The 21,902-nt window shown below is 56.7% G+C and overlaps 1 protein-coding gene across 1 annotated transcript; it reads right to left on the reverse strand.

The window, feature by feature from the left end:
- Positions 1-384: 384 nt before the first annotated feature.
- Positions 385-21,143, reverse strand: Foxo6 (forkhead box O6). Its single transcript, XM_031378484.1, has 2 exons — positions 20,236-21,143; positions 385-2,496 (listed from the first exon to the last, which is right to left on the reverse strand). The coding sequence occupies exons 1-2, from the start codon at positions 20,647-20,649 to the stop codon at positions 1,231-1,233; spliced, it is 1,680 nt and encodes a 559-aa protein (XP_031234344.1). The 5' UTR covers positions 20,650-21,143; the 3' UTR covers positions 385-1,230.
- Positions 21,144-21,902: the final 759 nt, after the last annotated feature.

Genomic DNA, 21,902 nt, shown 5'->3' on the forward strand with positions numbered 1-21,902 from the left:
TTCCCTCTCTGGCCTTGTGCCTTTCATCTGTACAATGGGAATGAAACTTGTGCTAATACAAGGCCTAGTAGTCACAGATTCTCAGTTAACACCTGTGCCCCTCTCCCAACCCCTCAGCCTTGATTAAGGAATTTCCCCAGGCAGGAAACTTTCTGCTTGCATGTGTTTTTAAAAACAAAAACAAACAAACAAAACAGGTGCAAAACTCTGTACAAAGACTATTCTCAGCATCAGCAACTCAGTAGGTGCTTAACCAATGTGCAGCTAAGTAGAACTCCGGCCATTCGCCCAGACAAAAAGTCACAATGGTTGCAGCAACAGGGACCCTGGCATCACCCACTACAAATCCCTTTCATCACCACCACCCCCAACCCAAGGCTCGGGAAATATTTAAAACAATTTTATTCATGAAAATATGCTGTACAATGCACTCTACACGGCCTCGACACGGCACACACGCACACGCACACGCTGACGGCACGGCCACAGTACACTGCCTACAATACGCGCCGGGGACGCCGCGCCCACCGCCCGCCCCGACCGGACACTTATAAATATGGGAGAGAGGGGCCAGGGCTGGGGGTGTCGAATTGGGGGATGGATCTGGAACTGAGGCCCGCTGGAGAGGCTGACCAGTACTGAGGAGTATGGGGCTGACTGACAGGAGAAGGGAGGTGCCAGGACTGGTTAAGATGGGAGACTGAACCAGAGGGTAGCTGAGGACCAGAGGACTGAGCGGAATGGATGACCAAGATAGGTGTGAACGAAGAGGGTTGCTGGCTTCGTGTGGTAGAGCTATGGCCAGTGAGGGAAAGTGTCATTTGAGAACCAGATTGGAGTTGGGTGGCCTAGGCGTCACAAAGGGCCCAGCAATAGAAACTGGAGATTCTGAAACATCCCTGGCCCACCTCCTAGGGGGCTTCCAGGGTCAGCATCCACAGTGGGCCATCTGCCTCGCTCTTCCCCTACTCCCACCTAGCCCGACCTCAACCATCTCTCCCAGGCCTCCAGCCCTAGCAGGAGGTCTTAGGAGTAGGCAAGGTGTCCCAGCCGCTCCTTCCCACCTCCCTCTGCGCTCAGCTCGGAGGGATGTCTCCAGCTGGGCTGGGGTTGCCTCCTGGATCCTCCCGTGGAGCTGGGTCGGGGGAGTGGGGACCCGGGGATCGGGAATGGGAAGACAGAGGCCCCATGGGGACGGGACCGGGGCACCCAGGCTGCACGAGGCGGCCCTCAGCCCGGCACCCAGCTCTGGTTAGGGGGCGGCGCCCCAGCCAGGCCCGGGGGCGGCGGAGGCAGGGCTGAGTCGAAGTTGAAGTCCATTTCGTCGCTATCCATGAAGTCGTTGAGGATGATGGACTCGACGTCACACTCGAGGCTCCCGCTGAACATGTCGAGGTCCAGATCCGCCGGGAAGCGGTCCGGCCCTGCACCCAGAGGCCCGGCTGCTGCGGCCGCGTAGGGCCCGGGCAGCGCGTCCAGCAAGAGGCCGCCGGGCGGACCCCCGAAGGCTGCGGCGTGGGCCGGCGGGGCCAGGCCGGCGGCTCCCGCCTCGCCGGGCAGCGTCATAAGGCTGATGGGGTGGGCTAAGGCACTGCGCGAGGGCGCCGGTGGCGCGTACGGGGCCGCTCCCTTGCCGGGGTAAGCGGCGGCCGCGCCCGCCAGCGCCAGCTCCCCGGGCGCGCCCAGCAGCGGGCCGGGCCTCGGCGCGGGCGGCGGCGGAGGCAGCAGCGCGGGCAGCGCCCCGGGGCGGAAGGGCGCGGCGGCCGGCACGAAGCTGGCCTGCTTGTTCTCCTGGATGGTCTGCATGGGCAGGCGGCGCAGCGAGCCCAGAGCCGGCGGCCCGAAGCCCCCGCCCCCGCCGTAGGCGCTCGCCTTGCAGCCGCCGAAGTAGGAGGGGGTCCCGGCGCGTGCCCGCGGCCCGTACGCGTCCTGCGCGCCGTCCAGCAGGGCGTCCGGCAGCCCGGCCACGCCGCCACCGTGCAGGCCCAGCGGACCTCCCAGCTCGGCCAGACGCGGCAGCTCGCCCGGGCAGCGCGCGCCCAGGGCGGGCGACAGCGCGCTCGCGGGGCTTGGGTACATGAGTGGCGAGGACGGTGCCAGGGCCTCCAGGGCCTCGTCGTCCTCCAGCTCGGCCGCCTCCCCGAGCAGGGGTCTCCCGCTGCCGCGGAAGTCAGCCCACGCCTCGTAGTCGTCGCTGGCATGTGAGGCCGGGCTGGCGGCCCACTTGGCGGAGGCCGACAGGGGCCCTGGAACCGGTGCGCCTGGAGGGCTGTCGTCGGGGCTCCGCTCCGGCAGGTGCAGCTGCTTCTTCTTGCTCGCCTTGCCCTTGATGCGCAGGAACTTGGCCCCGTTGTCCATGGACACGGCCCGGCGCCGCGGGGTCTTGCCCGTTTTTCCGCCCTCGGGGTTCAGCATCCACCATGAACTCTTGCCAGTGCCCTCGTTCTGCACGCGGATGAACCGGGTGTGCAGCGACAGGTTGTGCCGGATGGAGTTCTGTGGCCGGAGATAGGAGCATGGGTGGCAGGAGGAAGAAAGTGAGGAAGCCAAGGGGATCCAGGGGGGAAGTGATGGGAAGAAAAAAAGGGGGGGTCAGAAAAGGATGGGAGGAAACAGAAGGATCGATGGGGCAAAGGGAGGTTAAAAAAAGTGCAGGTTAAATATCACATTTGACAAACCCAGAATACCTATCCTTTACCCCAAATATGCCCCCGCCCTGCCCTGCCCCACCTCCCAAGGAGACACTGCCAGAGGGCACGACTGGTACTTAAGGGATAAGGCCCACTTTGAGCTCTATTCTGAACCTGTGCCATCCCTCAGCAGGAGAGCAGGACCCCATCTTCCAAACTCAGCCAAACCTCTGGAGGGGCTGGCTAGACTGTGAGGGCCCCCCAGCAGATTATGTAAGGGCTCATGCCACTGCCGCGGCTCATTTGTCCGCCCCCCTCCCTCCCCAGCCTGGCATGGAGCCAGGAGCCCGAAAACCCAGGGCTCCAGAAATCAATCTCGCGGTGACTGATTAAGCCCTGTTTAGAACTAATTGCTCTTTCGTGTGTGGGGAGAATAAATTACCTGCTTTAATTTCGTGTCTTTAAAATGCAACTGCAGGTAGAGAGGACTGTTAACCCTTTGTGGGAAGGCCTGGCCAGAGGAAGCAGAACAGGCTGAGGCAGGGATGCCCAGGACAGGCATAAGCCTATAAACCAGAGACATTTTGGAGATTGACTCCAGGATTATCCAAGGAGACCTCAGAGCTACTCCTGTGTCCTTCTGACCCACCTGCTCAGCTCTGTCCTCAAAGCCCCTTCCTTGCGTGACCTTTGTACAATTTCTCACGCATTCCCCATTTAAAGTCAGGAAGACAGCTTCGAACAGCCAGAGAGGCTTGCTTTAGTAGGGAGGGTTCCATAGGCCTGCCTGCTCTTCCTCAGTACCTCTTGGCCTTACCTCTGCCACCCTGCCCATATGCTCATCTTAATTTCCACTGTGCCAATCGAGAGTGCCTTCAGGGTCACTCCCTGCTTTGGACAGCCCTGCCCTGAGGACAGAGGAAGGCACTGGTGAGCTCACAGCTCCACCATCCTGACCTCCACACAAACCTGGTGTAGAATTTCTGCAGGACCCTCTTCCTGGTAGCCTTGACCTTCCTGTTCAGGCACTATTATGCAGACAGCTCGGGGCCTGCTAGCTGAGGACTGGGCAGGATGCCTGGCTATTTGGTCACCTGGCTGTGTGACCGTGGCGATGCATCAGTCTCTGAGCTACTCTGAAACACACACTGTGGTCATCCCCATCTCCCAAGGCTGTTGGATCATTACATGAGCTAATGGGTGTGGTTCAATGTTTGTGAACACCCCAGGTGCTCCTAAACCGCTCTGTCTGGTCAGACCTTCCCCGTAGACTCATCCAACCTGCTTGGTCACCATCTCTTCAACACCAAGATTTAAGCTGTGCTGGGCATCAACCCCTTGGGGAGGCCAGCATTACCCCATTTTGTCCACCACATGACAGAAGCATGATGTAATTTGCCCACAGCCCCATGGCTAGGCACCACTCCAGCTCTGCCCAGACCCTTGGACTTGGTCTTAACTTGCTAACCCACCCCTAGGCACACCCTAACCACTAATCTGCCAGAGTTCTCCCTCCTGTCCCCAGCAGTCTCTGTCCTTCTTGCTCCACCAGGCTGGCTGTCTCTGGCACTTTATGGACTTGGAGGGAACAGCTGGGGCTTGCCAGCTTTGCCCTACCTGGCTTCTCCTGAGGCCCTGTGAGGAGGGCAGCTGGACCCCCAGGGAATGATGTTCCCTCAGGTAGATACTCCCTTCCCTGGCCCGCCCATCCACCTGGCTCCCTGCCCCTCCCCCACACCTGCGTTCAGTTCCTAGGAGAGCTCAGCTATCTTCCCCCTAGGACTATCTGCCTTGCCAGAAGCTCCCACTTTCCCAGTCCTGCTGGAATGGAAGACCATCAGGCCAGGCGGCACTGCTTTATGTCATGGGCCAGCCTGGCTCAGAGTGCTGGGGGTTGAGGAAGAACACTGCCAGGTAACTGCACCTCGACAATCCCAGTCCATTTGGCCCCAGGAGCCCATAATCATTATGCTAAACCCTATAGGATTAGGGATTGGGAAGCTCAGTTCCAGATGAAGAGGGTGTGGCTCAGAGACAGTGAGTTGCTAAGGTCACGAAGCTTGTTTGGCCCAAGCCCAAATATGATTTCAGGTTGGTCTTTGTAGAGGACATTCCATTCTGCCATGGGCAGGGAAGGTCAGAGAGTTTGAAAGGACTGTTAGAAAGCTAGTACTCCCATGCAGACCATGCCCAGGAGCCACCCATGTAGAAGGCTAAGTATGCGCTGCAAGGTCAAGACGGCCTGCAAGTTCTGTGCTTCCTCTTTAGAACTTTGCAAGTGCTTCCAACACACCCCTGCTCTTCATAACCTTAAAGAGGTCCATGAAGGTTTGCGGCTTTCTCTCCTTGCCTCCACCCTGGACTCAGCCAGGAGGCTGGGAGTTCAAGCCCTAGCTAGCCTCATGTCATGGCTCACACAACCCCGGGAAAAGAAAGAACATATCCAAGGTGTCCCAGGATATGCAGCCGGACCTCCTGAACCCCAGCTTGTCACTCCTCCCACCCACTCTACCAAGTCTGGCCCAGGGGATGTCGGTCCTCCTCTTCAAGGCTGTCTCTTTATAGACATTGATGACCTGGGCCAATTGGTCTCTGTGGAGATTTCCAGTTTGACACTGAACAGTTTTTGAAATGGTCTAATCTAGAAGTCTGCAACGCTCCCCCCCCCCAAAGCAGGATTCTTTTTTCATAAATGAAACCTGGTGCAATCCTGAATCATTATCCACTCAAGCCCTAGTGTGGGGAAGCCCTGCCCACTCAGCACCTTCACTCTCCATGAATGAGGCTGTGGAGGGGTTCTGCAAGCCAGATGGATGGGGCAGCTGAGCTCAGATGGGTGCCAGGTTTTGCTCAGGGTTACCCAGAGGGGTAGGCCTGGAGCTGAGGCCTCCGACTTCGAAGCTGGGCTCTGTACTAGATGTGCGCCAGGGCTCTGCCCCTGAGAGAGGCCCACGCCCTGCACCTTAGCATATCTCCTTAGGACCTAGACACCTGGTGCCAATCAGAGCTCCCAGCCAAGATCCAGTGGCAAGCACTGATGGCAACTCTGGTGCCCACAGGGCCTCCTGGGAGGCCAGAGGCCATGAAGGAGGTGAGGGAGGTAGAAGAGGAGACGCCTCTGCCAGGCAGCAGTAACCAGGGCTCCCTCTTGGAGTCGCTTAGCAACCCACCACCACAGCCACGGCCCAGGCATGCCCAAGTTCCCTGGATGCCCAGGGCTGGGCTCAGCTTCTGGGGCCTCCCACATCCCACATGTACAGCTAGGCTTGGCATGGTCTCCTAGGAAAGATAGGACCTCCCTGATTTCAGGCCCCAGGGAAATGATGTAGGGGCAGAAGAAAGGACAGCAGGTTAATATTCATGCCTTCCCCATTCTTCCTCAGCACCAGGGCCTGGGTGAATACTCTCCTGGGGCCCACCCACTGGGGACAGAAGCCTGGCAAGAATGGCATATGGCCAAGTGCATGGGCTCAGGCACTGGGTCCAGATGTCAGTTTCAGCTCCAACACACAGGAGTGGCACAGCCCTGGGGCAAGGTACTTTGAAGTTCCAGTTCCTTGAACAGCTATGGCTTCCACCTTTGCTTCCCTGCACCATCTCCACACAATGATGCTTAACCACCTGAGGTCCTCCCCAGCCACCCCCCCAACCCTCCCCACGCCTCTATGAACAAAGGCCCAGTCACAGCCCACACTCCTTCCATGACCTCTCAGGTGTTCCCCTCCACACTCTCTCTTTTGCCTCCAACCTGCCAGGCCAGATGTCTTTCCCTCTAGATGCTCACAGAATTCTCTCATCTCCCTTTCCCCAGTCTGAATTTTTCTAGGGCTATTACCTTCTGGGTCAATACAAGTTGAAATGAGTACCTAATGAATACTAACTTGAAAAATCTCATATCTGAAAAACGCTCCTAAGTCTGCCAACTTTAAAGTTATAGCTTTCAGATCTGTGGGTTGGGGATGCTCCGAGTCTGTGCAGATATCCCAGAATCCAAAGGAGTTTTGTATTCAGTAACACATCTGTGGCCAAGCATTTTGGGGAAGGGATACTCAGCCTCTGGATAATTTGTTGATCATTTACCTACTGTCTGATGGCCTCGCATGAGAACTTTTGTAAGGGTAGTGACTTATCCCCATCTCATTTTTTCTTTACTCGATGTGTTTGGCATATAGTAGGCACCTGAGAGTTTGTTCAGTGAAGGAATAAGAGACATACATACATACATACATACATACATACATACATGAATGATAGTGGGCTGTAGGGGGATCTGAGTGAACTAGCCCTGGCTGGCACACAATAGGACTTTTCTGAACTAGGTTAAGAAGCAAACTCAGGATAGGAAGAACAAACAGTGAGCAGGGATGCAGGAAAAGTCAGGCCCACCGGGGTGGAGAAAGGACAGGCTGCTCAATATGCTGAAGAAGGGCTTATAGGCAGCTGCTGGCTCACAGGCCTCCACGGGCTCCCAGATTGCCCCAGGCTAGCTCATACCCAGACCTCCCACAACACTGTTCCCCTAGGTCAGAAGATACTCCAAGAGCTTCAGCAGTTCAGAATGACCTCGACCTTGGTGCCTTCCCCACGGATAGGGTCTGATCCATCTGCTGGTGACAGCTCATCTATCCATCAGGACACCCTCATCTATTCCCAGGACACCCTTCGCCCACGAGCAGTAATGCATTCATCTGACAGCACAACCCCATTTATCCAGCACACCAGTCCCATTTATCCAGCAAGTACAACCTCATTTGCTAACAGCACTCCATTCACCTGACGGGGCCCCTCATTTATCCAGCAGGACACCCTCATTTATCCTCTAAGTCGGACACGCTCCTTCCTCCTGTGGTGTGGCTGTGTTCTCCGATGGTGCAACCCAGCTGATCCAGCAGGACGTCATCTCTCCTACAAGTACACTCCATCCCCCTGACAGTACAACCTCATTTATCTAGTAATGCAGCCTCACCTTGCCTCCTAGTACCACCTCATTCCCTGACAGTACCACCTCGTTTATCTTCCGGTACAACCTCATTTCTCCTTCTAGCACAGCTTCATTCCCCAACAGCTCAACCTCATCCAATCTTACTTCTCTAGCCAGGACCTGCCAGGTTCTGGCAGAGGGGTGGAGAATGATGAGTGGAAAGGAGAGAGGTCCTCTGTCCCTTCATTTGGCATCCCTGCCTGCAAGGGGCTGCATCATACAATGCTTCAACTATATGCAACTTTTCCAGACCAAGAAGGGAGTCTGGACTTTGCCTTTTAAGATGCTTGACCTAATCAGAGCCCCACCACTGTCTGTCTCATCTCTCATTCTGTCCCCACTAGGATGATAGAGGCCAACAGAGTGGATCCTGGGATGTGCACTTCCTTTCTCTCTACTGTGGCCCTGTGATCCTGGGAAGAGGGCACGAGGAAGGCTGCCCTTTCGTTAGGGGCACATTCAGTGGTATGCTGGTAATTGTTTAACAACCAGCTCTCCGTGGGTGGGTGGGTACCCAGCTGATGGATATGTTGCTGTGACTGCTTTGTGGCATGAATCCTCCCGTCATAGCCCAGTGAGGCTGCCAGTGTGAAGTCACAGAGTGAAGAACTGGAAAGAAGTGTGCACAACTGTTCCTGTAAGCCAGCTCAGCTCAAGCATGCCATTGGCGTGTGCTTTTAGAACTGACACAGGAGAGAAGTGTCACCTGCTACATGCCAGGTGTAGGCAGGGTCCTTTTATCTTGACAATCATGTCAATTGTGTACCCACAAAGGGGGAAATTCAGGCTCTGGAGAGTTTAATGTTCTAGGTTGAATCCCCAAAGCTGGAAGTGAGGAAAGCAAGATTCAGGTCTCTGGTTATTAGCTTCTAAAGCCCATGCTCTTCCTGCCCTGCCTCCCACTATGTCAGGGGTCTCTGTTCAATGTCTGTCCCAGTAGCCATGCCTGTCTTTCCTCACAAGCTCAGGCTTTTCTGGCTTTCTTCAGAGGCAGGATATGCAAACTCTGTGCCCACTGCCTACCACCAACCCAGCTCTGTCTCCTGCTCTCCCTGGTCCCTGGGGGATTCCAAAATGGTGAGTTCAGTCCTAGGTCTTTTATTATCCCACCGAACACCATCATGTGTAGAATCTCCACAGGTTCCATCATAGGCAGAAATCTCAGCTCAGACCCTCCCTTCAGAGACTAATCTTGTCTCACAGTGGTGACAGTGATCTAGCTCCAGCCTCAGTGCAAGACACCTGTGGGGCTCCGCCCCCCTGTTACAACTCCAGCACGCATAGGGAGGATTTCACAGTCCCAGCTCTCATCCTTCCTGGTTCAGAGGTCCAGGAGTAGACCTGACCCTGTGCCTTACCCTTCACTCTATCCCTAGAGGCCCCACCTCTCCAGGAGCACACATCTGAGTCAGACTGACCCACAGCTGGGGGTGGGGTTGCTCTTTTGTCTGGGGTGGAGTTGGGATGGTCATTCCAGGCAGGCTTCCTGGTAGATGATGTCAGGATCTGAAGGTCATGTGTAAATCATGGGTACTAAGGTCTGCTAAGGAGGAGGGGTAAAAGGGCAGATTGAGGGCAAAGAGCCACAGGTGCCCATTAGTGGGCTTAGGGTCATCAGGACAGTAGTGAGCAGCCTGGGTCCAGGATGAATCAAATATTGAAGCAAGACACGAAGTCAAAGGCCAGAATACACAGCAGTATTCCTCTCTCCTCTTCCTTCTCCTGACACAGAAGACCTCATATAACCAGCCTGGGCAAACGGCAAACCAGCAATGGGAATCCTAGATCACTCCTGCCCCACAGCCTTGGGCACCAGTACAACTCCAGAGAGATAGTCAAGAGCCACAGTCCCCAAACCAGCAGACACCTGTCTGGGCTTCCAACTAGCACGTCCACCCCTGGTACTTCTGCATGCTTTGTTCCTGCGTTCTTGTCCCTCCCTCTCTCTGCCCCACAGGTTCTATTCCTCCATCAGGCCTGATCTGAGCCCCTTCTGAACCCTCCCATCAGCCTCCAAGACAGTGGACTAACCCACAACAGTGCTAAACTGCAGACTAGAGTTCAACTATCCCAGAGTCTGTCTCCTCCACTGAAGTTTGTGGGGATTACAGAAGTATGGAGGAAGGAGGGAGCCCTCAATAGTGTCTGACTTGTTCTGGGACTAGTGAAGATTCCACCGAGCAGTTCCTAAGACCCTGCTACCAGCTACCAGGGTCCTCGTGAGCCTCCCTTTTGGCATGGTCTCCCCAGGGGCTCCTGCTACCATGGCCTCCTGTGCCTTCCTCAGAGCTTTCTGGCTCCTCAGGAGAATTCAGCTTAATTGGGAAAAAGACTACTTTTTTTTCTTTTCTTGAAATAGGATCTCACTGTACAGCCCAGCTAGACACTGCCTCAGCTTCCTTGGGGCTAAGATCACCACACCTGGGTAAGATACCATATATTAAATGCTATCACTTCATTGTCATATGTTATGACTATATCACCAAGCATTTGAGCCAACCTTCTGAGCTCAGCATCCTCATTTGACAGGTGCCAGTCCAGAGCCCCTGCTCTGAGATGCCTCTAAATCTGTGGGTTGCGACTGCCTTGGGATTTAACATATCAGCTATTTACATTACAATCCATAACAGTAGCAAAACTAAAGTTATGAGGCAGCAACGACATAATGTTATAGTTTAGGGGGATTGCCACAACATAAGGAACTATACCAAAGGGTCACAGCATTAGGAAGGTTGAGAACCGCCGCTGCTCTAAAGAGAAACCTAGGCCTGGCAGAAGCTCCAGTGCTGTCCTGGAACAGAAGTGGAGCTGACCAACTGGCTCTCAGCTACCCCTCCCCAGACCCCCTAACTGCAAAGCCATTCGGACTTGGCATTGCACCCTTTTAGTTTGACCACCTCCCTTATCTGCAGGCGGCTCCTCCCTGCTCCCCTGCCCAGGCCCTGGGAGCAGCTGCAGTGACCTCACTTAGCCCTGCCCTGGACCCAGCTCTGGGGAAGGCCTAGCAGCTGTGCCCAAGCCCTGCAGGCTGGCTCCTGGGGGAGAAAGAGGAGGAGCAGGCATAGTGCCAAGAGAACCATCTGCTTTCCCAGGGGCACAGCCACCCGCACAGACACTGGCCTTGCCCCCGAGGGCTGCTCTTGGCCTTCTATTTCCTTGACAAGGGACTCCAAGAGTCCGGGGCAGCCCACCCAGGCCACGGCAGCAACCTCATTTGCCATTCAGGAGTCCTGAAGCTTCAGAGGTCCTTTAGGACACACTGGAACACCACAAATGTCCACTGGAAAAAAAAAAGTGGACAAGTGCTTGGGTGAGCTCCAGGGCCAGAGGCCAGAGGCTGGGCTGGGTGTGCTAAGTGTGCCTGCCCCTGTCCGGCCTAGCTGGCTTTAAGTCCTCACTCTCCCGGCTGGGGCCTCCATCTTCACATCTGCTTAGCTGGCAGGTGCCTCTGACAGAGGGCAAGCCCCTCCTCCCCAAGGCCCAGCTCAGGTTACAAGAGGAGGTGGTGGCAAGGCCAGCTGAGGACAGGGGAGGGGGGAGGAGGGAGAAGGAGGAGGCCTCAGAGCTTCCCAGATTATTGGAGGAGAACCAGAAACCAGAGTAGGAATGGTCTTGCCTAAGATCACACAGCTAGCAGTGGGGCAAAGAGAATACAGTGTGCCAGAAACAGGTAGCCCTAGGCTTGAGGTTTACCAGGAACAAGTGGCTTTCTTATCTGTGAAAATGAGAAGCCTTGGGGTTGGGGGTGTGTGTCAAGGGGAAAGTGTTTACTGCACAAACAGTAGGAAGGACCTGAGCTTAGATAGATCCTCAGCATCCATATATGAGCCAGGTATGGAAGCATACAGCCGTGACTCCAGTGCTTTGGGGTCAGGGACAAGTAAATCTTTGGTGTTCGCCAGACAGACAGTCTGGGTAAAACGGACAGCTCCAGATTCAGAGACTTTGTGTCAAAAAACAAGGCTGTGAGCAATAGAGAAAGAAAGGCACCTCACATCAATACCTGGCCTCCACACACAGAGCCCACCTGCACTCACGTGCGCGCGCGCGTGCACACACACACACACACACACACACACACAGTCTCTGTACGCCTCCAAGGCCACACGGAAGGTTCTAGAGACTCAAAAGTAATGGACCAAAGTAAAGCAGGCAGAAGACCGGGTTCCAAAATTCCCACACACCTTTTCAGGGGCACGCATAGGGAGTCCTACTCTATACACTGGCAGAGAGCTCTTTTCTTCACAGAGCAATGGATGAGAGTAGTGACCTCTGATAAGACTTCTTGGGGACTTCATAGGTATCTTTCCTGACATTCTAAGAAAGCACAGACACAGGCCTGCCATCCTATTTTGTAGGAAAGGAAACTAAGACTGAAACTGCTCAGAGCTACCCAGAAGGTAAGCAGAACTAGGCTCTACTGATGCCATTGGCTTCCTAAGCTCCTTACTACATACACAACTTAGCCATTCTCACCAGAGTCTTAAGACATGGTGAGCCAGACAGTGGTGGTACACGCCTTTAATCCCAGCACTTAGGAGGCAGAGGCAGGTGGATTTCTGAGTTCTAGGCCAGCCTGGTCTACAGAGTGAGTTCCAGGACAGCCAAGGCTATACAGAGAAACCTTGTCTGGAAAAAACAAAAACAAAAAAACCAAACATGGTGGGTTGGCTGAAGGGAACTAAGTCTAATATCTGCACCCTAACACAGGCTCATCTGTTCGTCTCGCCCCACTGTGTGCTTGCCACACAAGTCACTCTTGAGTGATTTGTCTGCTGGTGTCATCCCACCGGAGTGCCAGCACCTGAGTCTGAGCTTGCCTAAAATCCCAAGCCACTCTTGCTTTCTCAGCTTCTACTCCTGCTGGGTTCCCCCAAGGGTTTGACCTCCTTGTCCCCCTGCCTCTAAACACCCACAGCTGAAGATCTGACCTTCTGCCCTGCCCTGCCCTGATATTGTCTGTCCACCATAGGACTCTTTGTGTCTTCATCTCTCAAGCTTAATCTCCCAGCCCCTCAAGGTCAGAGCCAGTCCTGACAGCTTTGCACAGCAGGTGTCCACTGGTGTAGTTTTGGATTATAGTGCCCTCAACCCTGGGTCTGTAAGCCGAGGAATCAGAAAACTGGCCTGGCCCTGCCTCTGGGGTACTGTCTGCTAGGAAAGGCATCCTGAAATTAGGGCCCATTCCCCATGCTTGAAGCCTCAGGGCCAGACTTCAAGGGAGAGCACAAAGCCAGTTGCAAGGGTGGAGAGAGTGCTAGACCAGGGTGACGCCAGCCCTGGGACATTCCAGTGCTGCCTGCCACGCATAGTTGAAACCTCTCCATTTCCTTGTCTCTTAGCTTCCTTGTCTGCCAGTGAGGTAGACAGCCACAGTGGTACCATGGATCAACTGTAAAAATCCAGTGAGAGAATGGATGATGCGATGGCACATGGCAGGTGGCATCCAGGGCTGCATGTGGTTCAGAGTGGCTAAAGCAAGTGTCGGAGGACTGAAGTGGGGAGGTAAGGTGACAAGGCTGGGGGCTGAGCCTGGAGTGTCACACTAGGCATCCCAAGGAAGGACAGGCAGTGCTGGGCTCTTCCCTCTCCCACAGGTGGGGAACTAGCTAGGACAGGGTCTGTGACTGTCACTTTCTTTACATTCCAGGCCCAGAGGGTTTTCTGAGTGTCACCCTCCCGTGCCTCCCTCGGTCCAGCATCCGAGGCTGGCAGGAGCAGCATGTGCCAGTTCCGGCTGCGGCTGCTTTCTCTCCAGCCATGTCTTATACAGGGTGATTCTGATACATGGGATAGATAGACACAGGTGCTGGGGCGGGGGCTCAGTCCCCCGAAACTGATGGCATGAGATCTAAGTCCCTAGGGCAGTAGGGAGGAAAAGGAGCAGGGGCTCAACCAGGAAGCAGCTTAGAGAAGAAGCTGATCTACAGTGAGTACATAGGGCAGGTAGGAGGAGGCTGGGAGACTGGGAGGCCACCATCTAAGAAGCGGCTTCTGAATGACTGGTCACCAGACATGGCTGTTAAAACAGACATCTCAGAGCTCATGCCCAAGGAATTGAGAAGGGGACAGGAAAGTGTGCTGGTGCAAAGCTTCAGGGGACTCTCTGATGACAAGCCAGGCCTGTGGACAGCTAAGGATTTTTTTTTTTTTTCAAGACAGGGTTTCTCTGTATAGCCCTGGCTGTCCTGGAACTCACTCTGCAGACCAGGCTGGCCTCAAACTCAGAAATCCACCTGCCTCTGCCTCCCAAGTGATGGGATTAAAGGCGTGTACCACCACCGCCCATCGATAGCTAAGGATTTTAAGCAAAGATCCTCAAGGCTTCCAGAACCACTTGGATGGTGGTGGCTTTGATCAAAATACTAAAGCACCCTAGCTATTTTCTCTGAAGGGTGTCCCAAGGGACCGACCAACGAGTGCTGCCTTGGTAGGCATGTGACGGCTGGCAGGGGTGTGGGCTGAGATATTCAGTGTTGCCTGTGAAGGTGGCAGCATGAGGGTGCCTGAGCATAGAGGTGGCAGGGCACACAGGTGGGAGGTGAGGCTCGGGCAAGCGCAGCAGAGAGCCGGGGGGACCCAGAGCAGTTTAGGCCTGGTTGGCTTCCAGGGGGAACTGAGGATCCTGGAGTCGGAAGGCTATGTAGGAGGGAGACCACCAGTGACAGTGGGAGATGACGGGAGAAATGGGTTAGACACACACAGGTCTGCATCCCCATCTAGGCTCTGCCTTCTCCTAGCTAGGCCTTGATTTCCTCAACTGCAAAATGGGACTACACACGAGTACCTGGCGAGGATTTCAAGGACAGAGTGGGAGAATGTGTGCAAATGATAGGACTCACTGCCCAGCACCCACATTCTCTCCTCATTCCCCTTCCCATGAGAGGCAACCCCCTTAGAGACCAGGAAGGTTTCTCTTAGTGAGGAGGGAGGCCCTGGGGGTAGGGTGTGGGAGGCCCCACCCCCACACACCACCTGGCCCCCTCCCACCTCCACATATGGGTTGGGGGGTGGGAAGAGGCAGCAAACAGCCAAACCCTCCCAAACAGGAGTGGGTTTCCATAGTAACCGGGGTGCCAGGAGAAGGGAGGTGCTCCAGATCCAGCTGTCCCCCCCAAGCACCCTCCTCAGGCCCTAGAGCCCAAGCTGATACCCACCCAACACCCTGAGCCCCCCATCTGCCTGCTCTGGGGACAGCTGGGGCTGTCATGAACACTCTCCCTTGTGCTAGCCGAACATGGGTACTGCCACGGGTAGGGGTAGGCATCTTTAAGTAGGAGGCTCAGGTTCGAGACTCTCCACACCCATAGTCACAGGTGTCCACCAGTGAGAAGTCCTATCAGTACCATGAACTTCTCAGCTCCTGGTACCAAAGGGTTCCGTAAGTCACAGTACGGAAGGCCCGCAGGGACTGTGTTCAGGTTCTCTGGACTCACAGGGGGACACTGAGGATCAGAGAGAGGGATTCACTCCAGCTCACACACATTGAATCATGTTTCCCACAGGGGCCCTGTCCACCCTTACCTAGCCCTGACTCCAGAGAACCACAAAGGATTCCACCTAGACGCACGGTGGCTTCAGGGCACTGCTTCAGGGCACTGCTGGGAGACACTCTTTCCAGGACGCTTGCTTCTGGCCAATGAATGGCGGTCCCGGAGAGAAATGTGTCAGAGGGGGACTATGGGAGGCTGGCATCCAGCATCGGGCCCTCTAAGGGGGAGGTGTCGGCTCTATACCCCTCTTCTTCCCAGTCACTCAGCCCTGAAGTGGGAGGCAGGCCACTGCAGGTGTAGTAGGGAGGGGCTGGTGAGTCTGCGGATAGGTCAGGGTAGCTCCGCTTAGAGGCTCGCTGCCACTCACAGTCCCTGACCCCTCAACAAAGCCAAGACAAACCCTAAACCTCAGATGATGGCCATCACCAGCTGCCACTCAAAAAAAAAAAAAAAAAAAAAAAAACAGGAGGAGGTGGGTTTAGGGAAGGAGCCCCAATGCTTTCCAAATCCAAACCCCAAACCCTCCCCAACAACAACTAAGGAACCTCCAGTCCTACCCAGCGGCACAGAAAATGCTGGAGTTTAAGGGTTAGAATTGGGTTCTGTCACTTAGGGCTGGTACTTACTAGGCATGTGACCTCAAGGCAAGTCACTTCCACATCTGGAAAGAGGGCAGTGGTGAGAATCTGGTGTGACATGTGCTTGGTGCATTCACTAGCCCTGTCCCCTGGCAGGGCCTCCCTGCGTCTCAGTTCCCCTCAACACTGCACCTGAGTAAGTCCAAAGGTGGTGCCCTCAAGGTCTGCAGAGAGCCCCCCACCCGCATTAAGTGGGGGCTGGAGGGCGCTGAACTTTCGAACCCACAAACCCCCCGCGCCGTTCATTACCTTAACGCGAGTTAAAAATAACCGTCTCATCTCTTTAAATTAGTCTGTCTGCAATTACCGCCTGGCACGGCGCTGCCCGCCATCGTCCCGCTGGAGCGGCGCCAGGTGGCAGGCGGGGCCCTCACCCTGTCTGTCGGTCTGTCTGCTGCCTCTCGGCCCCCCTTTTCCCCGCGGCGCGGCAACCCCGGAGGCCTCTAGCAGCCCCGCCTCGAGAGCTCCCCAACTTGTGCAGGGTGGGGGCCTGGGTCGCATAGGGCCGGTCTAGGGGAGCCGAGAATTGGGGAGGGGGCTCCGGGCACGCCGTCGGGGGAGGGGCGCTGGGAGGCCCGGGAAGCCGGAAGGGCCCGCAGCGCGCCAGCGCTCGTGGGTGGGTGTGAGCAGGTGGCCGTGGGAGTCTGCCGGGCGTGCCAGCAACTGTGCCAGGAGCGGCTGGCACGGGCTCGTGCCCAGGAGGCGGGCAGCTGCCAGCCCCTCGCTCGTGCAGTGAGGGGGGTGAGGACACCCCCCAATCGGGGCTCACACCGCCTCCTCCCGCACCCCCACAAGCTCTTGGGGCTGGGGATCCCCGAGGACAAAGGAGGGGGAAGGCGCCCTGGTGGAGTGGGCTGGACGGGGGGGGAGGAGAGGGGGCGCTACTCTCCCAACCGCTGTTCAGAGCCAAGACCCTGCTGCTGGCCTCTGGAATCAGCCCCTCTTTCAAGCCCCCTCCCCACCTGGAACTTACAGGGCCAGGCCTGGGCCAGATGGGGCTAGCACCCGCCTTCTGATCCCACCCCTCAGCAGCTAAGCTGCTCCAGCCCTTGAGGGAGAGGGGAAGTCCCCATCCACTGGGCTCCACCCCTCTGGGCCTAGGGACAGAAATGGGAGGCGCCCAGGCCTGGCCTGGGAGCTCCCCAAGGACTGGCAGCCAGGAAACACAAAAGGAGTTGAACAACTCCAGTGGAAGGAACAGCAGTGCAGTGCAGCCAGGAAGGCTTCCCGTAAGAAGCCAAGGCCAAAGGAATATGGGGTGTATGGAGGAGCTGAGAGGGAATGGGAGATTCTACTCTGGGAGCCACAACTCTAGGACCACTATACTCCTGGCCAAACCCTGAGCCCAGACTCTATGTCCCCTGGGGGTGGGGTGGGGGTGGAACTAGCCCTTATGGTACCACAGGTAGTCCTAACTCTCCAGGCCACTCTGGCTGGTTTGGGTGGCCTGAGCTGTCCTCTGCAGCACTGGGATCCCCTCTTCTCATCACAGATGGAACTTTAGGGCAAAGGCCCAGTACATCAGCCTTCCTTTCTAAAGGCGACCACTCCACCTTTCCAGGACCACTTCCTGTCAGCCCAAGAGCACTAGGTTCTAGTTTGCAACTGCAAGCACCCCAAATCCAGCAGGCACAGTTCCTCCTCTCTGCCGTGGAACATGCAGTCCCTTCACCCCATCACAAAACTATCTCCCTAATTTTCCCTAACCAAGAAGACACCCCAGATCAAAGCCACCCCCTCCGTGAGAGAACATCAGACTCCCTAGAACATGGAACCCACTTTCCCCAGCCCCTTGCCCCACCCACCAGCCTTTCCTGTCTCAAAACACAGGGTCTGAATGTAGAAGCTGCTCAGAGCAACACATCCTGAAGGTGGGGCTGAGAATTTAGGAACCCTTTAGGAGTCATAGCACATCTCCCCACCCCCCATGGAATTGAGGTATAGTACCACTCAGGCTTTCAAGGGCAAGACATTTGTGGGGGATAAAATGGATGAAGGAATAATGGATGCCCACCCGGTCCTGGCACCTGAGGTGTTCCCAGCCTTGGTCAAACTGAGATTGAGAGCTGGAGATAGCTCCTCCTCCAGGCCTCTGAAGGAATTGACTGGGAGTGCCAAAAGGGGTTCAAGGGCAGAAAGTTCCAGGAATGAGAGAGAATGGAGGTACCCCGGGGGCGCAGGAGCGTAAAGGGGGACATCCGCTGAAGAGACAGGTTGAATCAGATCCCCTCCAGTGTCTGGGTGGGTTTTTTCCAGGACCAAGAGCAAGAGTCCAAGCTTGGGGCTGCTCACCCAGTGCCCCAGTCCAGAATTGGGAGTGAGGTACAGGAAGGGCCAGCATGCCCCCAGCAGTATGGTGCAGTGGGAACTGCAGTCAATGGGCAGACAGGAGACTCAGGCCCTTGTCCAGGGCTTACTTGCTTTCTGACACTCTCAGGAGAGAGTCCTATTAACCTCCCCAGGCCTCAGTCTCACAGTCTGAGAAATGAACTCATGGGGCTCAATTATCTCCAAGGACACTGCCATCACACCCTGCGGTTTATGTCTGCCTCTGCTCAATGCCAGCAGCAGCTCGCTCTCACCGGGGCCAGCCAGGCATGTTCCAGAGGGTTGGTGGCACCCGGAGAGGTGGGTGACATACCTGGGTTGGAGTGGGACCTTAGGCAGTTAACAGACTCTTGTCCTCTGGGCCTCAGAAACCTCCCCTATAAATGGTTATAGTAAAACCCAGCTCAGGGACTACTGCTTTAAAGATACGGGAAGAGTCTGGCACAGAGCTCGGGCCCAACATGCTTGCTCAGAACTGCAGCTGTTTCCAGGCTTCTAGCTTCAAATCTCTGCTTCCCATCTTCCCCCAGTCTCCTTCATCCATCCAAACCTGCTGGAGCTCTTACAGGAAGCCCTCCTGATCTGCTCTGGTCCTGGTACTCTTTGCTAACCCACAGCCTCTTTTCCCATCCACCCCTGTCTTTACTCTCAATATTTATACACTTCTTGGGCCAGACTTTATGTATGGTGCCACGGGGACGGAACAGTCTTGACACTGTTACTGTCTTTCAAAGGTGAAGGAGGGAGGGAGCAGGAAGCAAGACACACATGATTGACTCACCAATGCATGCCTTGGGGCCAGGGGGAAAAGGGGGAGGGTGGATCTTGGGCTAGCTAACAAGTGTTAGGGAAACCTTCTTGGAGGAGACATGGGGACTCTGCACCCCCGAGGATAGGGACTCCATCCCCGGGAAGGAGTGGAAGGTGGACTCAGCAAACAATGTCAGGGCAGGCCACACTTGAGAGAAACTTGTGCTCTGGTGGGAACTGAGCTGCAGGGGACTAGAAAATGGAGGGGATAAGACTCAGGTCTACTTGGGTGTCCTGTTTTCCTGCCCCATGATGGTCAAGGAGAGCCAAAGAAGATGCCAGCGTACAGGCATCCCAAGAACAGTAGGCTCCCGGCTCAGGACAGTGCACCCAAATGCATCTAGATCTGGCCATGGCCGCGACCCCCGCCCTCTCCTCAAATTTTGCTACCAATCAACACCCTGAACAGCCTCATCTCTGGACACAGGCATGTCTTCCTCACAGTAACTACCTCTCCCACAAGAGGTCCCCTCAAAGCCTCCTCACCTTCAAATGCATAGGCTAGCCCCATTTCCCAACAAGATGGCCAGAGGAGGAGCTGAATCTAGAAGCTACAACCCAGTGAAGCCCCCATGCAAGTCTTCTCCCAAGATGGCTCTCCCCTTTCCACTACCTGCCAACTGAGGACTTTCTAGGGGTGCCCCACTCCGTAAGTGTATCTGGGCCCAGAAAGCCAGGGAGGTGGGCGATAAGTTGTCTAGAGTGGGTAGAAATAAACCTCCAGACCTCAACATCCTACTCACAAGTCCCAACAGGGAGCTGTAGGCACCTCCCCCACCCCAGGCTATACCAGGGAAGGGGCTGACAACACCTGCCCCACGAACAACTCATCCCGGGTGACCTGCCATGCTTTTCACCCCGACTAGTAGGTGCTCCAGGATGAACTCCCGACACTACAGGAAGAATTGCAGGGGGCCCTTGATCTGTTAGCATTCTTCACCATGGGGCCGGCTTCAGGAAGGGCAGGGGAGATTTGAGAGGGAAAGCAGACAGGAGCCCTGGGTCACGACTCCAGCTCTTTAAAGCAGGTACCCTGGTGGAGGGGGTAAAACAAGTCACACAAAACAAAGGGGGCTCCCTACTGTCCGTGGCCTGGAAATGAGTTATGCTACTATACGCTCAATGACAGGCCAGGGATAATCCTCTGGGATGCCTCAAAAAGGTATCCCTGGTCACCCTACCAGACCTCTAATACCGCGCATCCTTCCTAGGGGACCTGAATGAATACAGCTGCTGCCAGCACGCCCCCGCCTATCAACTGACCTGCCCCGCGCCCTGGGCGCGCACTCCATGACCCCTAGGGGTGTTCCAGAGCCCCCCTTCCCTGTAGCCTGCCCGGAGCCCGGATGCCCCACCTTCCAGCCGGCTGAGCTGTTGCTGTCGCCTTTATCCTTGAAGTAGGGCACGTAGCGGACCATCCAGTCGTAGATCTGCGAGAGCGTGAGTCTCTTGTCCGGGGCGCTCTCGATGGCTTTGGTGATGAGGTCGGCGTAGGAAAGGTTCCCCCACGCGTTCCGTCTGGAGCTCTTCGCTTTCCGCAAGGGTCCGACCTCCGCGCCCAGCGGTGGCGCTGGGGCCATCGCTGGGGCCGTCGCCCTGCGTTCCGGCCCGCAGTCCTCGGAGCCCTCGGCTACTCCTGCGCCCAGCGCCCCGTCCTCGTCGCCGGCCAAGTCCGGCTGCGGCAGAGGCCAGGTACACGAGCGCGGCCGGCTCTGCGGCGCGAAGTCCGGGTCCACGTCCACCTGATGCGCTCGCAGCTTCGCAGCCATGGTCCCGCCCGGCTCGGGCGAGGCAGGGAGGGAGGCTCCGCGGAGGGTGGGCGCGCGGCTCTGGGATCTGCGCGCCCCGGGGAGGCCCGCGGGAGGGGTCCCTGGCGGCGCCGGCTCAACCGCGGGGCGCCATGGGCCGGGGCGCGGAGGCAGGGGGCTGGACGAACTGACGAGCACAGAGGGAGGCAAAGACCCAGGCAGTGAGGGGGCGGCGGCCCGGGAGCCCAGCGGGCACACACCTCGCCCAGCCCGGCTTCTAGCACCTGCCGCCTGTCTGTGCCCGCAGCCACCACCGCCACCGCCGCTGTCGCCGCTCCGCGGGCGCTGGTCCCGCGCGCGGGCCCCGCTCTCCCGGGACGAGGCTGGCTTGCACCATGCCGGAGCCCGAGCCCGTGCCAGAGCCCGCGCCGCCGCCGCCCGGTGAATGCCGCCGCCGCCGCCGCCGCTCCGGCTCCAGCGCCAGCTCCCGCGCCTGCCGCGCTCAGCGCCGGCTGCACCTCGGGATGGGCGGGGGACGGGGACGGGGCGGGCCCGGAGCAAAAGGAGGCGGGGCGTGCTCGCCTGGGGCCGTGGAATCCTTGCTTACTGGGTGCCCCGCCTGCAGACTGTGGGGGGCGTGGAGCTCCCGCTAAGGGCGACCCCGCCGAAGCCCCGCACGCCACAGCGCCCCCTAGGGAGCAGGCGAGAAACGTCTGGCGCGGACCCGCCCCCTGCCGGGCTCGGGAAGGGCAACGTAGGGGCGGATCCCGAGTGCTCCCATTGGTGCACAGCGGGGCTACCCCGCCCACAGCCTTCAAAGGATTCCTCCCAGGAGCGCGTCAGCAGGTTATTGTTACAACCCGGGGTTTCCCGGGGCAACAGAAATGGGGCGTGGCTCAGAACACTGGTCCCACCCCGCTTCTACCAACCCCAGAAATGCCCCGCCCTCCTTTTCTAGACCCTTTCCGTTTCCAAGTCTTCCTTCCAACAGCCAGACCTAGGGTTGATCTAACTCTCCTCTCTTCTTTGTGCCCTAGACCAGTGTAGGGAAAAGGAATGGTTTAATAATTCCAGGATTGTAAGCCAGGCGTTGCCACAGCTCTACCTGTTCTCTGTGCAAATGGGACTTCCTGGGCTTTTATGGTGCTGGCAATCACAATTTTAGAGCATCAGTTCTCAAAGTTCAATGTGTGGCAGGTTTTATCCTGCAGAGGATTAAAACAGGTTCCTGAACCCTGACCCTCGAGTGTCTGGCGGCGGATCTGTGTTGGGGT

The sequence above is a fragment of the Mastomys coucha genome, unplaced genomic scaffold, assembly GCF_008632895.1.
Source record: "Mastomys coucha isolate ucsf_1 unplaced genomic scaffold, UCSF_Mcou_1 pScaffold18, whole genome shotgun sequence".
Classification (NCBI taxonomy): domain Eukaryota; kingdom Metazoa; phylum Chordata; class Mammalia; order Rodentia; family Muridae; genus Mastomys; species Mastomys coucha.